The following is a 16,379-nucleotide window of genomic DNA, read 5'->3' as shown; positions in this document are numbered from 1 at the left end:
ACTCCATTCTGTTGTTAGAGAATAAACATCTTCACAAGCACATAGAGGACATTTATAAAAATTGACCATGAACTATGTTATAAAACAAAACCTCAACACCTTTTCAGCAATCAGCTTCACACAGATCATGTTCTTTGGTCCCATAAAATACATTAGTAATCAACATTTAAACATTTTTTTTAAAGATGATATATTTGGAGATTTAAAAATACTTCTAAATAACTTCTGGGTGAGAGAAGAGAGCATGATGGAAATTAGAAAATAAATATGGAACAGTTTAAAACATGTCTGAAGACTCTTTTACCTGAGTTCCTAAAATGGCAAACTTCACATTTCAATGTAAGATAATCTTCCATGTAAGATTTCCAAAGGGAGTCACCAACATAGACTTTATTACCCTAACTCCTCATCTACAATGAGGGTATAAAAGTACAGAATGGGAGGGATTAGAGGATAAGAATGGGAGATTAGATGTTTGATAGAACTAAGGCTAAGTCCCACATATCAAGGCAAGCAAAAGGGGCTTCAGAGGTATTACTTGTAAGTTTAGTAATCATCCCTGAAATGTCTAGGACATAGTGGACTATTTGACTCAAACCTCAGAAATCTGAAGGGAAAATATTGTGTCTAGCTAACTGCCCTGAAGTCGAGTAAGAAAGGTTGGTACACTTGGGGCCACCTTACTCCCAGAGTTTATTGTGACAAAGAATGCACATTTCCTCTAGGTCTTAGGTGAGAAGAAAGCCAGCAGAGACTTCAAAGTGACTTCAGTAGAGGACATGGACAGCATGTTGACTTCTTCACAGTCAAAGTAGTGACTCTGAAGAAGACAGGAAGGCATCATGTGAAAGAAAGGGAGACCTATACAATCTCATGACAATGCTGATGAAATAAAACCATTCCTGTCTTCATCTCCCTTTCCCAAATCAACTCTGGAAAAGTAAGAAGCAGCCTGGTGAGCAGGGGACTGAAAAGTGGAAAGAAAAAAGATTGAAGAAAAGTGTACAGAGTCTAAAGAATCTGTGGGACACCATTAAACGGAACAACATACATATTGTGGGAGTCCCAGAATGAGAAGAGAAGAAAATGGCAGAGAATATTTGAAAGACAATGGCTGAAACCTCCCGGTTTGATGAAAGACATGGCTGTAAACATTCAAGAAGCTAAACAAACTCCAAATAAGATGAGCTCAGTGACCCACACCAAGACACATTATGATCCAACTTCCCAAAGCCAAAGATAAAAGAGAACTTTGGAAGCCAAAAATCTATTACATACTCATGAGAGTCTTTTTTTCCTCAAAAAAGATTCCAGTCAGGAGAGGGGCTGGGCTGGGTGGGTGAAACAGGTGAAGGGGATAAAGAGGCACAAAATCTCAATCATTAAAAAAAAAAAGACTCTAAATAAGTAACAGGAATTGCCTTTGAATAACATCTAGATAGTGCACAAACTGTACATTTGCCTTCCCTAAGCAGGATAGAAACACTAAATATCTGTATCACATTAAAAATTGTGGAGTAGAAATATTTTTAGCTTTTACCATGGGCTCCCATAATGGTCTTCAGATTACATCTTTAGGGTCCTTTTTAAGTCTTCTAACATCCTATGTGAATTCTATTATAGATGATTTTTCCCTAAGTTATTTTAGACCACATCACCTCATCATTGGTGACTTTACCTGAGTTTCATTGCTTAAATTCTTCAAACAAGGCAACTGTTTCAAAAGAGAAGCTATATACACATGGTTTTAAAAGTTAGAAGTTCAAATTCAAGTATGTGTATATACTTTGTAAAGATGGTTGCTAAAATTTTACTTTTCAAATATGCTTCCAAAGGGAATGATGCCTTAGGAACCATTAAACAATGGTAAAAATGAATCCAGTGGTAATACAGGATGTGTAGTCTCACGTAGTTTATTCTGAAAGCAATTGTTTTATCACATTAGCCTGTATTCATCATTATATTAAAATGAGATGTCATGAGCTGAGAACTGAGTAAAGTTTGGTTAATAAGAAGTTAACTTGAACTAATTAAGATGGGGAAATATGAAAAGCATGTAAAAGTTAAAGGAGTTTATTTTTAGATTAGATACTACTCTTTTCTTTTCGATATAAAGCAACTCTTTCAGGAGAAGTGCTCTCTCCAGTTTATGCACAGGTATTTGACAGACTGGTGGAAATACCCCATACCACTTTTTGCACAGTAGAAATGAAATACCCAAAGAATTCATATTTTTAAGACTGTTAACACCTTCTCAAATTTTGTTAATTATTCAATTTCTGTAGAAAATACATGGGCTTTATTTTTCTTACTGTTAGTTATGGAATTCACTTTTACAAATATTCTCAATATCTGAACGCCTGCAATAATTTCACCATCCAAAGCATTTTCTTAAGGTCTTTTTGCATTTACAAATGTTGTTATAATAATGCCCCTTGTGTCTGTGAATTATCCTGAGGCTTTCTATATTCACAGCCACAAGAGGATCTATTGTTTCTTTTTCTACCAACTTTTTTGTTATTTTGCTTTAAGAAAGACTGTATCAGTTCCTAAGTCCGTGACAACTTCCAAATTTGCATGACTGTTAAAGGTAGACATTATTGCTATTACTGTAGATGGTAGTTAAGAGAAGCAGAGTATATGATGGTGGGGGCTCCCACGTGGTTGGTTAGCATTAGAAAAAAGTCCCACTAAGTAAAATAAACCTACAACCATAGCAAAGATTATTTAAGCAAAGAAAGTCCCTGTTCTCTCTTTCACTTTTGTTTTTTAACTTAGCATTCATTCATATAAGTGGTTATTCTTTACTTACTGAGGTATAATTGACATATCACATTGTATTAGGTCTCAGGTGTGGAACATAATGATTCGGTATTTGTATATATTGCAAAATGATCACCACAGTAAGTTTAGTTAACATGCATCACCACACATAGTTATAAATATTTTTTTCTTATGAGAACTTTTAACATCTGATCTCTTAACAACTTTCAAATATATAATACAGTATTGTTATTAACAATAATCACCAAACTGTACATTATGTCCCAAGTAGGGATATTCATGAAGGAAAAAATCAAACTACCACTTCTTTCTACTTTTAAGTGTTTTAACTATTATTTAGTGGTACAGATCACTGGTCTAAAGGGGTACAGTGCAAATGCTGCCATCTGTGTTATTCCTTCAAAAACAGGTAGTCCCTCCAAGTTTGTCACAGTATGGTAGGGATATAGACCAAAGGTCTATAGGTACAGTGTGATAAGTAATGTACAGAGGGCTGTTGTATTTTTTTCCTGAGACTGGTATATTTCAGCCTCCTGAAATATAGTATATTTCTTGAGACTAGTATACTTCAGAAAAAAGTGTATAAGCCAATGATAATTTGCATGGTTCTTTCCCTAACTACATATTTTTTTATATTTCATATAATCCATAGACCATTTAATTGAACTAAGTTCAATGTTAAATTATTAAATGTCTATTTCTTACTTTTCTGCTCTGAAAGTTACCTAGCTATGAAGACAAATTATAAAAGAAATATTAATAAACTTTATAAAATCTTAGAAAAGTTGGCAGTCCCCTTAGTATCTATTCATTTGGTCATTCACTTACTCAACAAATGTTTATTTAATGCCTTACAATATGCTAGGAACCCTGTTAGGCCCTAAAGATACAGCCATGAACCACAAAGACATGGTCCCAACTCTCATAAAAGTCAAAATTAATAATATATATAAAATTGTTTGCTAAAATATGCATATTGCATAGACTCTGAAACAGTTAAATAAGACAAATTGTTGTTGGAATGGTTAGACCCATTATAGTAAGACTAAAGAATATAAAATATAAAGAAAACCTACTAGAGAGTAACAGATCACTCACATGTGAATAGGTAACATACTCATTTTAGACACTTCAAAAACTTTTGCAGAAAGATAAAAGGTATATTTTTTAGTATTGAAGGTGAGAAAAATTTCCAAAGCTAAATATTTGCATTTATCTAGATTGTCATTTAAATATGAATGCAATAAAAAATAATCTCAGCCACTTAAGTCCTCAAAAACTTGGCCACACAAATACCCTGTTTAAAAAAAGATCTTGGCTACAATAGCAGTAAAAGACTTTAATGCTCCACTTCCAATAATGAATAGGATTACTAAACTACCAGAAGAAAAGGAAAGAGTGGACTTGAATAATACAGTAAACAAATTGGACCCAACAGACATATACAGAACTCTCCTTCCAGCAACAATATAATACACATTTTTCTCAAGTGTACAAGGAACATTTTCAGGAATAAACTGTATGTTAAGCTACAAAACAAATCTTAACAAATTTAAAAAGACTGAAATCATACAAAGTATCTTTTCCAATCACAATGGAATGAAACTAGAAATCCACAGAAGAGGAACTAGAAAATTCATAAATAGATAGATATTAAAAACACATTGCTAAATAACCACTAGGTCAAAGAAGAATAACAAGGGAAATTTAGAATATCTTCAGAAAAGAATGAAAGTGAAAACACAACATGGTTAAATCATGGGATGCAGCAAAAATAGTGCCAAATGTGAAGTTTACAGCTGTAAGCATTTATTTTTAAGAAGAAAGGTCTCAAATCAACAAGCTAAGTTTACAACTTATGGAGTTATAAAAAGAACAAACTAACCCCAAAGCTAGAAAAAGGAAGGAAATAACAAAGATCAAAGCAGCTATAAATAGAGCCTAGAAACAATTAGAAAATGAAACAAAGATTTCTTCAAAAAGATAAACAAAATTGACAAATCTTTAGCTATATTGACTAAGAAAAGTATCACTGAAATAAGTAAAATCAGAAATGAAAATGTGAGCATTGCTACTGATTTTATAGAAATTAAAACTATAAGACAGGACTATAAACAACTGTATACCAACAAATTGGATAACCTAGATGAAGTGGACAAATTCCTAGAAACACACAACTTACCAAGCCTGAATCATGAAGAAGTAGAAAATCTGAATAGACCTATAACTAGTAAGGATATTGAATCCATAATCAAAAAATGTCAGCAAATAGAATTCCAGGACCAGATGGCTTCACTCAAGAATTCTAACATACATTTAAAGAACTACTACCAATCCTTTTCAAACTTTTCCAAAAATTGAAGAAGGAGCATTTCTATTTCTTGAGGCCAGCATTACCCTGATACCAAAGCCAGACAAAGAAAACTACTACTGATATTCTTTATGAATACTAATGTAAAAGTCCTCAACAAAACCTGCAAGCTGATTCAACAGCACATTACAAGGATAATACACCATGACTAAGTGGGATTTATTCCTGGAATGCAAGGATGGTTCACATACAAAAATCAATTGATGTAATACAACATACCAACAGAGTGAGGGAAAGAAAACCAGACATGTGATTAACTCAACTGATACAGAAAAGGCACTTGATAAAATTCAACACCCTTTCATGATAAGAACATTGAACAAACTAGGCATAGAAGGCAACTACTTCAACATAATAAAACCCATTTGTGGAAAAATCACAGCTAATATCATACCAATGATTAAAGACTGAATATTTTTCCTCTATGGTCAGATACCTGCTTTCACTGTTTCTATCCAACATAGTATTGGAAGTTTTAGCCAGAGCAGTTAGGCAAGAAAAGGCATCCAAACTGGAAAAGAGTAAGTAAAATTATCTCTGTAGATGACATGATCTTATATGGAGAAAAATCCTAAAGATTCCACACACAAAAAAAATGTTAGAAATAAAAAATGAATTCAGAAAAGTAACAGGATACAAAGTCAATATGCACAAAGTCAGTTGCATTTCCATATACTAGCAATGAATAATCTAAAAACAGCCCAATTCAAAAATGGGCAAAAGACTTGAATAGACTTTTCTCCAAAGAAGACATGCAACTAGCTAAAAAACACAGGGAAAGATGCTCAATGTCATTAATCTTTGGTAAAGACAAGTCAAAACCATACTGAGATACCTCATTTCATGCCCATTAGAATGGCTATTATAAAAAATAAAACAGAAAACATCAGGTGTTAGTGAGGATGTGGAGAAATTGGAACTCTTGTGCATCGGTGGTGAGAACGTAGTTGTCAAATGGTGCGGAGTATAAAATGGCAAAATGGCATGTCAGCTCAGAAACTTAAACACAGTATTATAATATGATTCTAGAATTCTAGATTCTAGAATTATTATAGATCCAGAAGTTCTACTTCTGTGTATATACTCAAAGAATTGAAAGCAGGGACTCAAACAGGTATTTGTATACTCATGTTGAAAAGCAACATTATTCACAATAACTAGAGGTGGAAGCAACTCCAGCGTCCATCGGTGCATGAATGGATAAACAAAATGTGGTTGATACACACAATAGAATATTATTCACCCCTAAAAAGGAAAGTCTGATGCAGGCGGCAACATGGATGAACTTTGAAGACATTTGGTGGTGAAATAAGCCAAACAGACACAAAAGGACAAACACTACATGATCCCACTTCTTTGATGTACTGAGTGTAGCTGAATCCATAGAGACAAAGTAGAATGATGGCAGCCAGGGGCTGGAAGGAGGGAATGGGCACATTAAATTTACTGATTAATTGGTACAGACTCTCAGTTTAGGAAGATAAAAAACGTTCCTGAGACAGAGAATGGTGATGGCTGGACAGCAATGTGAATGTACTTAATACCACTGAATTTGTACACTTGAAAATGTTAAGATGGTAAATTTTATGCTTTATGTACTTTATCACAATTTTTAAAAGTATAAAATCTTGGAAAAAGAACCCCGATAAGAAGAGAAACAAATTTAGTGTGATGTTATAGAAATATGGGAAGAAAGAATGGGTAAGTAATTTTTAAAAATTTATTATTGTCAAAAAATGTAAGAACAAAAAGGATTTAAAAACAGAGAAAAACACAAAAGAATCCAAACCTGAAATTGTAGATGATCTGAATCAAAACATTTCAGGGAGGAACTGAAAAGAGATGAACAGTAAATTATTTTATTGTTTGAGGGGCAACACTGGGATTGATAAACTTGGGAAATAGAAAAATAAAAAATGTAACAATAGGACTTAACAAGCTTAGGATAAATCATTAGAAGAATAAAATTAAAATATAAATCTCAAACCAGCAGAAGAAATATTTATGTATTTGGGAAAAGGAAAGAATAGGAAGAAAAAGAAGCAGCATAGTAAAGGGAAATATGAAATGCAGAAATAAATCTTGATATAATAGTAACTACAGTAAATGTAAATGGTACTCATACTGGATTACAAAAGAAAATACTAAATACAAAAATAAGAGACATTTAAAGCAAAATGACACAGAAAGGTGAAAAAATATACTAAGGACATATAAACTACAGTAGAAAGGACAAGAGTACCAGTCTTAATATCCATTTATTTCTCTTTTAAGAGAAACTAGGGCAAAATATTATAAAAGACCAAGAGCAACATTATATATAGATATCGTAACAAGTCAGGAAGAAAACAAATCAGAAAGTTCAGCAAAGATGCTGGGTACAAGATCAGCTTTTTAGAATCAATAAGATTTCTCTGTACCAGCAATGACCATCTAAAAAACATAAAAGAAATAGGCCACTTGTATGAGCAGTAGAACTATGAAGTGCTTAGTAACAAACTTTTTAAATATGCAAGACCTCTATGGAGAAAGTTGTAAAACCCAATTACTCGAATTAAATGTCTAAATAAATGGAGAAATGACTTATCCTCATGAATAAGATAATTTAACTTTCTAAAATACATTGAACATAGATAATACTAAGGAAAAAAAGAGGGCACCCTGATAGGAAAAGAATGATTTTTAGTGTAGTATACAACATTCTATATGAAAATGTTTGGATGACTTAAAAGAAAGCAAAGAGCTTAAATATGAATGGCATGATTCAACTGGTAAATGTGTGGTACACATTCTACTGAGAAATCATAAAATAGGAGAGAAGTCTCAGTGGCACTTATAGTTTATGAAATCAGAAAGATTATTGGATAAGGTCAAGTCTTATATACATGCAACTGTAAAAAAGCCAACATTAGTGGCTGTAATGCAGATCAAAAGCTTGAGATCAGTCTAAGGGACTCAACTTACAGCTCACAAGAAATACACAGGAAAGATGAACAACTTAAATAACATTATGAAGAAATAAACAGATTTGGAATGTAAAACATGATACAAAACAACTAACCTTGACATTTTGAAAGTTCAATGCAGAAGAAAAGAACATGTGTGTGTGCTGAAGGGTGGGAACTGCTGGGAAAAACATTTTTAATTTTAAAGAGACACTAAAACCCCAGCCATACAATATGTTATATAAAATATATTTGGGGAATAAATGAAACAAATTATATTGAGTCTGAGTATTAGATAATACAGAGTTCTGCATGGTTAATATTCTTGGGTGTGTTAATGATGTGATGATATAGCAGAATGCCCTGTTTTTAGGAGATGCACTGAAATATTTAGGAAGGGTATCAAAGTCTGCAACTTACTTTGAAATGGATTCAGCAAACATACATGCACACACACATCCTCACTAGCCTATATGGCACAGTATTAACAATTATCGAATCTAGATGGTAGATATATGAGTGATATGAGTGTTGCATCTTTCTTCCAAATTTTCTATATGTTTGAAAATGTTCATTATAATTAGTTAGAAAAAGCAAACTTATTTATTTAAGCATCTATAATAGAAGACATGTCCTTTTAGCATTTTTCTTTAAAGGAATTCTCTATTAAAGATTCAGAGCTACGCTCAAGAATGAACCAGAACTCTTTACAAATACCATTAATCTATTACTAAATAAAATGCCAAGAAAATGATGGTAGTCATCCTTAAGGCATATGCAGTTGGCCTTACAATACCATTTATCTGTGTTTCTAACTATTACATGTGCTCTCAGGATAAATAAGGATGCTAATTGCTTAGCACACTACACAACTTTAAGCTCGTAACTTTAAGCTCATAGAGGTCAGCACATTTTTAATTTTTTCAATATCCAAGACATCCAACCTCCAAATACATTTCAGAGTCACCTGAAATTCTTAGTATAAAATCGAACAATCTTTGTAAGCAGAATAAGTATAAATTTCACTATTCAGCTAACATAGTATGTGAATTCATTAATTAGATTTACCTGAGTAAGTATGGCTCTCACTGAGAGTGTGTCTCGGCATCTCTGTAGTTAGTGTGTAAGCGCCAAGTGCTTGCCACAGGATGCTGCTGTCTTCACAGCCCAGGCTGGAGGAACGAACTTAGAGCAGCCTGCCGGTTAAACAGAAAAGGGCCACGTCGAGTTGTAGCACTGCCTGCCAGTGTTGTGCGATGGGCACAAAAATTGCTCCCTAAGTATCTGGCACTGACATTTATTGCTACAATAGTAAGCAATGTGATCAGGAGTTAAGTTACTTATTCAGGGGCTTTTGACAAAATGTAATGATAATTATATAATTTAAAATAAGGTTTATACATCGACTTTGTCATATGCCATGACCTAAATTAGCATGAAAGACTTAAAACGAAATAATTGATGTTAAATAATTTTAATTATCCTTACTAGTCACTCTACAATTAATACTCCATTACTCTTTTTAAAAAATTTATCACGCTTTTATTCAACCACCTGGTTTATCTTTCTTCCTTTTGTTTTTTTCCTTCACTTTAAATACGTGTTCTGAATATCTGTGATGATATCCTGTGGTTTCTAAGAAACCCTGGGAACATTGACAAGTCCTGCGTCTCTCCATCATATTCTCAAACCCAGCTCATCACAGCAGCTTCATCCTTATACTAGAGCTCCCAAAACTTCAGCCCCTCCTGAAGTGCCGTGGTGATCCAGGTCTGCTTTGAATGGGGTTCTTCAGGACAGCTGGGAAGAGAGGACCTGGATCTTACGACAAACCTGATATTAAATATTAGCTTTCTAGTTACCATAAACTGAATGTTGATTTCAGCTTGCATGCAGATCTCCGCCCTTCAATCAGCTGCCTCCAGAGGTCTTAGGCTGAGGACAGCCTTTCAGGAGGAATGCTCTTATTTTCCGAAAATCTTAAACACAAAAAAAAGGTAAAGAACTTTTCTTGAATACCAAGAAAAGAACGCTGAAAAAATCCATGCATTGACAAAAAGTCACTGTCTTCTGCTGCTGTGAGAGGTGGACCTTGGAGGCAGTAAGTACTTTGTGTTACTATAACACATTCATCTCTTGAAAAGAAAGTTTCCCATTATAGAATTAGTTACTGTTAAAATTAAGGTAAAGGCCCACTGAAGGGAAACCTCTGCCCAGCAACTCATTTCTTTTACTGGGAGATGCCTAAAGTAGAAGCAGGCTAGTCAGAGTGAGATTGTTTATTGCCAGAGAACATGTGGACTGAGTCATAAAAGGAACATCTCAAATGGACTTGTGAGAAGTTGAACAGTTTCTTTCTCTTGATCAGTAGTGCAGGGAGGGCAGAAATGCACATTACAAGTGGGTAAACACCCTTTCCCAGGGACTCAGGACAGCTGAGGAAGTCCATGAATGAATAAAGCAGTAGAAAAAAAATGATGCCAATCTATAAAAGGATCATTTCTTTTCTTCCTGTGTCTACTAAGAAAGTCTTTTTGTCTGCCAATCTTTACTACAGCAGCAATCCAGAGAACAGAGGAAGTTATGCCGTGAATTAAAGCAAAACTTGAAGAACACACTTGAGTATCCAGTTATGGTTTTACAAATTCTCCATCTTTATTTCTGAGAAGTTTAGACCCAGATCCTATTCAAAATTGTGAAATAGGGGCAATTTGTAGCCACCTTCCCCCTTCCTTCCTGCGACTACTCTTGTGGTCCCTGTCCCTTCTCACTGGTGTCCCTTCTGGCCACACTCCCTCTGTGTCCGTCAGGCTCCTCTGATTCCTTAACCAGAACATCTCTGCTCTCTCAAGGACGTGCTAAGTGACTGGCTTGCTCATCTGCCCAGCAGAGGATTTGAAGCCCTCCATTTGTATTTCCTAACATGGTTGCTTAGAGATTGTTGGAATTTTGGGTTAAAAAACAAAAACAGAAACAAAAAGGCACATCTTTGAGGTGAAGTCTATTTTGTGATACATTTGTTGATTTTTGCTATAAAATCCAAGATACATTATCCTGGAAGTAATTTTAGTGTCTGGATGCAGCAGCTACTAACATCACATATTAAAATGAATTATTATAGGTAAAAATATGAATGATTCTCAAAAATATTAATAATTTCTAAAACATTAAGAAAATACCACACAGTAATCACTGAAGATAAAATGCCCAAGCACAATTTTTGTAAAGTATCTAAAATTGGTACTCTTCACACATGGTTCACATGGCTGTGGCAATTCTCTATCTTGGCCTTTAAAATTCATAGGAATTTACTTCACTGTCTCCCAGTGTGACCTTAAACTTTCAAGCTTGTTTTTTTTTTGTATTAAAAGCTTGAATCTTTTTGAACACACTGAGATCTTACCCTGCTTTATAGCTGGAGTCCTACTCCCCAAAAGATCTGAGCAGCATCCTGGTCCTATTTTAGAGAAGAGAAAGTTTGGGTTTAAACTCTTTATGGGGGATCTGGCTTTCCATGAGGATGCATCTCTTCCTTCAGGCCCCCCTCATAGGAAGAAGGAGAACCCCTTTTCTAGTCATCTTGGGGAACAGGCATCTGGAGTTGTGACTATTACATTCCTATTCAAGTTTGTGGCTGTCTTTGTTTCTTCTTCTCATGAATGGACAGAAAATATCATCTTTCTCCTGTTGCCTCTTGATACCTTCTCAGGCCCCTGACATGAGAGGGTGACCACCAGATGCCAGCCCAAAATATCCTAAATTCAGGGTGTGCCATCTTTTTGCAACAGAAGTCCCAGGCCACACCATCACCTGACTAAAAATAGACAATAGTGATGATGACAACCTGTCTGTTCTGTGGAAGCTCGAGATTCCTGCAATCCTGCCAGATATTTGGGGCAGTGGTGGGAAGGCACTCATTCCCCACTCCTGAGGTTTCCAGGCAGGCGGCGTCTGTTCACATGGCACGGTGTGAGCACTCCTCGGGAAGGTGGTGACTTACCTGAGTCAAGACTTGGGACATGAACAGGGCACTTAGACCTTAATCCCTCCCTCTTTATTACTAGGGTCTGCTTGCTTGCAGAAGGCATGCTTTTCAGGCTGCTTGTGATGGTGAAGAAAATGATAAAGGCTTTGTCACTGCAGGAGAGTAGGGGCTGTAGTTTCCCATCACTGCCTGTAATTGATTAATAAAGCTTTCTAATCCTGAGGTAAGTATTGGAAATCTCGTTCTCATATTTCTTTATCCCACGACTCTCTCAATAACTAGGCTGACACTTTGCTCTCCAACTGTTTCCACTTTCTATCTCAATTGTCCAGAGCTTCAGTGGCAAACAAGGGTATAAATACACCGACTTTGAGCATCAGCAGTGTCTAGGAGTGGGCTCCTTAAACTGTCTCAGCCCCCACGAGGGAACCTCCGTCTTCCTCCTTCCTCTTCAGGGCTGGAATCTCCCATCCCTGCAAATATCACACACAGCTGTGACACCCCCAGTGCCATGGCAGCTCGAACTGGACATACTGATGTGGGAACAGAGCTGTAAATGCCTAAAGGTGAGGACGCCGCTGTCTGTGCAGGGGGCCCTCTCTGTTACTGCTGGTGGGGCTCCGTCCTGTCATCACCAAAGCTGCAGGCACCTTGGGCTCTCAGCCTCCTGTAGGATTTCAGCTGGCGGGCTCCATACCCTTCACCCTGGGGCTCAGGCATGAGGGAATGGAGATCAGGCTGGAGGGCAGTATGAGGGAAACACGCTTTGCTGTTAGCATTTCTCATAGTGGAGCGCTGAAGTCTCCAAATGTAATACGGACTCATTTGTTTCTCCTTGCAGTCCTACCAGTTTTTACCCCATGTATTTTGAAGCTCTGTTGTTAGGTGCATACACTTTAGGGATCATTATGTCTTCTTGGAGAATTGAATCCTTTATCATTATGGAATGCCCCTCTCCATTCCTGATAAATTTTCTTGCTCTGAAATCTGCTCTGTCTGAAATTAATATAGCTACTCCTGCTTTCTTTTGATTATGTTAGCATGGAGTACCTTTCTCTATCCATTTACTGTTTATCTGTACATGCCTTCATATTTAAAGTGGTTTTCTTACAGACAATATGTACTTGAATTTTATTTTTTGATTCACTTTTAATAGTATGCTTAGACCACTGATGTTTAAAGTGATCATTGATATAGTTGGGTTAATATTTGCTATGTTTGTTATTATTTTAAATTTGGTGCCTTTTTTCCTTGTTAACTATTTTTTTAAATTGAGGCGTAATTGATACATAACATTGCCTTAGTTTCAAGGTGTACAACATAATGTTTCAATATTTGTATGTATTGTGAAATGATCACCAAAATAAGCCTAGTTAACACCCATCCCTATACGTTATTATGAAATATTTTTCTTCTTGTGATGAGGACTTTTGTTATAAATGTTTTTTTTCTAGGGATGAGGACTTTTATGATCTACTCTTAGAACTTTCTCTTTGATCCTATCTTTAAATTCCACTCTTTTTCTGCCTTTTGTGGTCTTGAGCATTCAATGTTTCCATTTTCCTTCCTTTCTTAGCATACTGACTATACTTCTTTTTTTCACTTTTTTAATTGACTACCCTAGAGGTTGCAATATATATTCACACGAATTCAAGTCCACTTCCGAATACCTGATAATAACAAAATAGTCCCAATTCCTCCCTCCAGTTTCTTGTATCATTGCTGTCATTTGAGTTGTACATAAGCATTTATATACATATCTGTATGTAAGCATACATTGATATTATTTTAAACAAACTGTTAGATCAATTAAGAATAAGAAAATAAAAAATGTTTATTTTAGCTTCACTTATTCCTTCTCCTTGCCATAGGTAGACCCCAGTTTGTGACCTACATCACTTTCCTTCTCTTGGAAGAACTCGTTTTAACATTTCTCACAAGGTAGTTCTAATGGTGATAAATTCCTTCCATTTTTGTTTCTTGGAGAAAGTTTCCTTTACTTCTTAAGGATAATTTCACAGGATACAGAATTCCAAGTTGGTGGGTTTTTGTTCTCATCACATCAAATATTTCATTCCATTTTCTTCTTGCTTGCATAGTTTCTGATAAGAATCTGATGTAATTGTTATCCTTGTTCCTTTACAGGCAAGATGTATTTTTCCTCTGGCTTCTTTCAGGGTGTTTTCTTTATCCCTGGTTTTCTGAAGCTTTGATATGTGATGCCTGTGTATACTTTTTATTCACTTGTTTGACACCCTGCTTGGAGTTTTCTGAACTTCCTTTATCTGTGGTTTGGTGTGACATCACTTTGGGGAAATTCTCTTCATTTTTGCTTCCAATATTGCTTCTGCTCCATTCTTGCTTCTCCTTCTCATATTCCTGTTGTGCATACATTATACCTTTTATTTTTGTCCCACAATTCTTGGATATTCTTTTCACTTTTTGCTTCTCAGTTTTGGAAGTTTCTATCAACATGTCCTCAAGCTCAGAGAGTGTTTCCTCAATTTTTTCCTAGTCTGCTGGTGAGCCCATCAAAGGCACTCTTCATTTCTGTTAGGGTATTTTCCTTTTTATCTTTAGCATTGCTTTTTGGTTCTTAGACTTTTCATCTGTCTGCTCACATTACCCATCTATTTTCCATGTTGTCCACTTTTTCCAATACATCCTGTGACATTGTGATATAGTAAGAAATACATGTTTTGTCTCCATCTCTGGTTCTTGGTACAGAACTTCCAGAACTCTTGTAAATTCCTGAATGATAGAGGTGATAGGAGTGTCTTTTGTTATTCTTAATAAGCCTCATCAACCACACAGTTTTTGCTAATAAGGTGACACTTGGAGGATGGGAGCTGCCTGCCAGAGGAGCCAATCATGTCTTTAGAGGGTTGAAGCTTTCATTCCCACCCTCTGAACTCCAGGGAGGGGAGAGGGCTGAAGATTGAATTACTCACCAATGGCCAATGATGTAATCAATCATATCTACCTCGTGGAATCTCCATAAAGACCCTAAGTGATGGGGTTCTGTAATTCCCACTCATGTGACACCAAATGAAATAGTGTATTTTTTTCCTACATACATGTATAACAGTAACAATATTATACCCAGCAGTAATAGTATAACTCCCTCAGGTTCCCAGACCTGATTCCAGTGCATGTAAATATGTGGGAAGGGATTTTCCTACACATATTTACACCAAGCAATTCTTGAACACCAGCAGGGTGTCCAGGAACTCAACTCAATTCGGATGCTATCTGCCCAGAGAGAGCACCCAACTCCCAGATTAAGGGCTCTGTTCTATAAGACTGCCCTCCACCCCCCACTCCAGATGCCAGTCACAAGCCCCAGGCAGTTCCTGTGCTTCTGACCAACTGGCTATAGGTTGAAGGTCCCCACAACCTGCCCCTTAGATTCAATTAATTTGCTAGAGCAGCTCACAGAACTCAGGAAAACACATTTACCAGTTTAATGAAAGACATTATTAAGGATACAAGTTAATAGCCAGATGAAGAGAGACACAGGGCAAGGTCCCAAATAAAGGTGCTTCTATCCTTGTGGAGCTCAGGGCCCAGCTCGGTGGCCTGTGGAGGCCTTCTGGTTCCCCAGGCATGGAAGGTCTCCCTGACCAAGAAGCAGGATCCAACGAGCAGAGCAGAGAGAGAAAAAGCTCTTCTCAGGGATTTTGTGAGGGCTCCATTGCATAGTCATGACTGACTAAATCACTGGCCATTGGCTGATTCAGCCTCCGGCCCCTGCCCTTGGGTGTGGGTCCAAAGTCTCTCATCAACATGACAAGACACCCATATTACCTTTAGGACTCTGCAGTGTTTTCAGGAACTGTGGATGAAGACCAGATACACCTGGGGAATATGTATTTCTTATAACTAATTTCATCACAGGTTCAAAGAACTTCCAGGTTGTGAAGGCATCTATGTACCGGGGTGTACTACACTCCAAACTTTATGGAGACAAAAGTTCCTATGTACCTCTTCATCTGGCTGTTAATTTTTATTCTTTAAAATAAACTGGTAAATGTAAGTAAAGTGTTTCTCTGCACTCATGAATCATTATAGCAAGTTACCAAACTAGAGGAAATGGTTGTGGGAACTCCTAATTTGTAGCCAAGTCAGAAAGCCTCACTACCTGTAGTTGGCATCTGATGTGGGGGACAGTCTTGTGGGACTGAACCCTTAACCTCTGGAGTCTGTGCTAACTCCAGGTGGTACTGTTAGAATTGACCTAAGTTGTAGGACACCCAGTTGATGTCCACAGAGAACTGAAGAATTCCCCAGAGTG

At 36.3% G+C, this 16,379-nt stretch overlaps 1 protein-coding gene across 1 annotated transcript in view; it reads right to left on the bottom strand.

Moving 5' to 3' along the window:
- Positions 1-9,255, bottom strand: part of ERCC6L2 (ERCC excision repair 6 like 2) — a 216,916-nt gene extending 207,661 nt beyond the window's left edge. Inside the window, exon 1 of the mRNA XM_036991135.2 lies at positions 9,169-9,255. Within this exon, the coding sequence (XP_036847030.2) occupies positions 9,169-9,208 (40 nt within the window). The 5' untranslated portion in view covers positions 9,209-9,255. The remainder of the gene's footprint in view (positions 1-9,168) is intronic.
- Positions 9,256-16,379: the final 7,124 nt, after the last annotated feature.

This window comes from Manis javanica, chromosome 2 (genome assembly GCF_040802235.1).
Source record: "Manis javanica isolate MJ-LG chromosome 2, MJ_LKY, whole genome shotgun sequence".
Lineage (NCBI taxonomy): Eukaryota > Metazoa > Chordata > Mammalia > Pholidota > Manidae > Manis > Manis javanica.
Note: the sequence above shows the minus strand (reverse complement) of the source record. Positions and strands in the feature narration are given on the sequence as shown.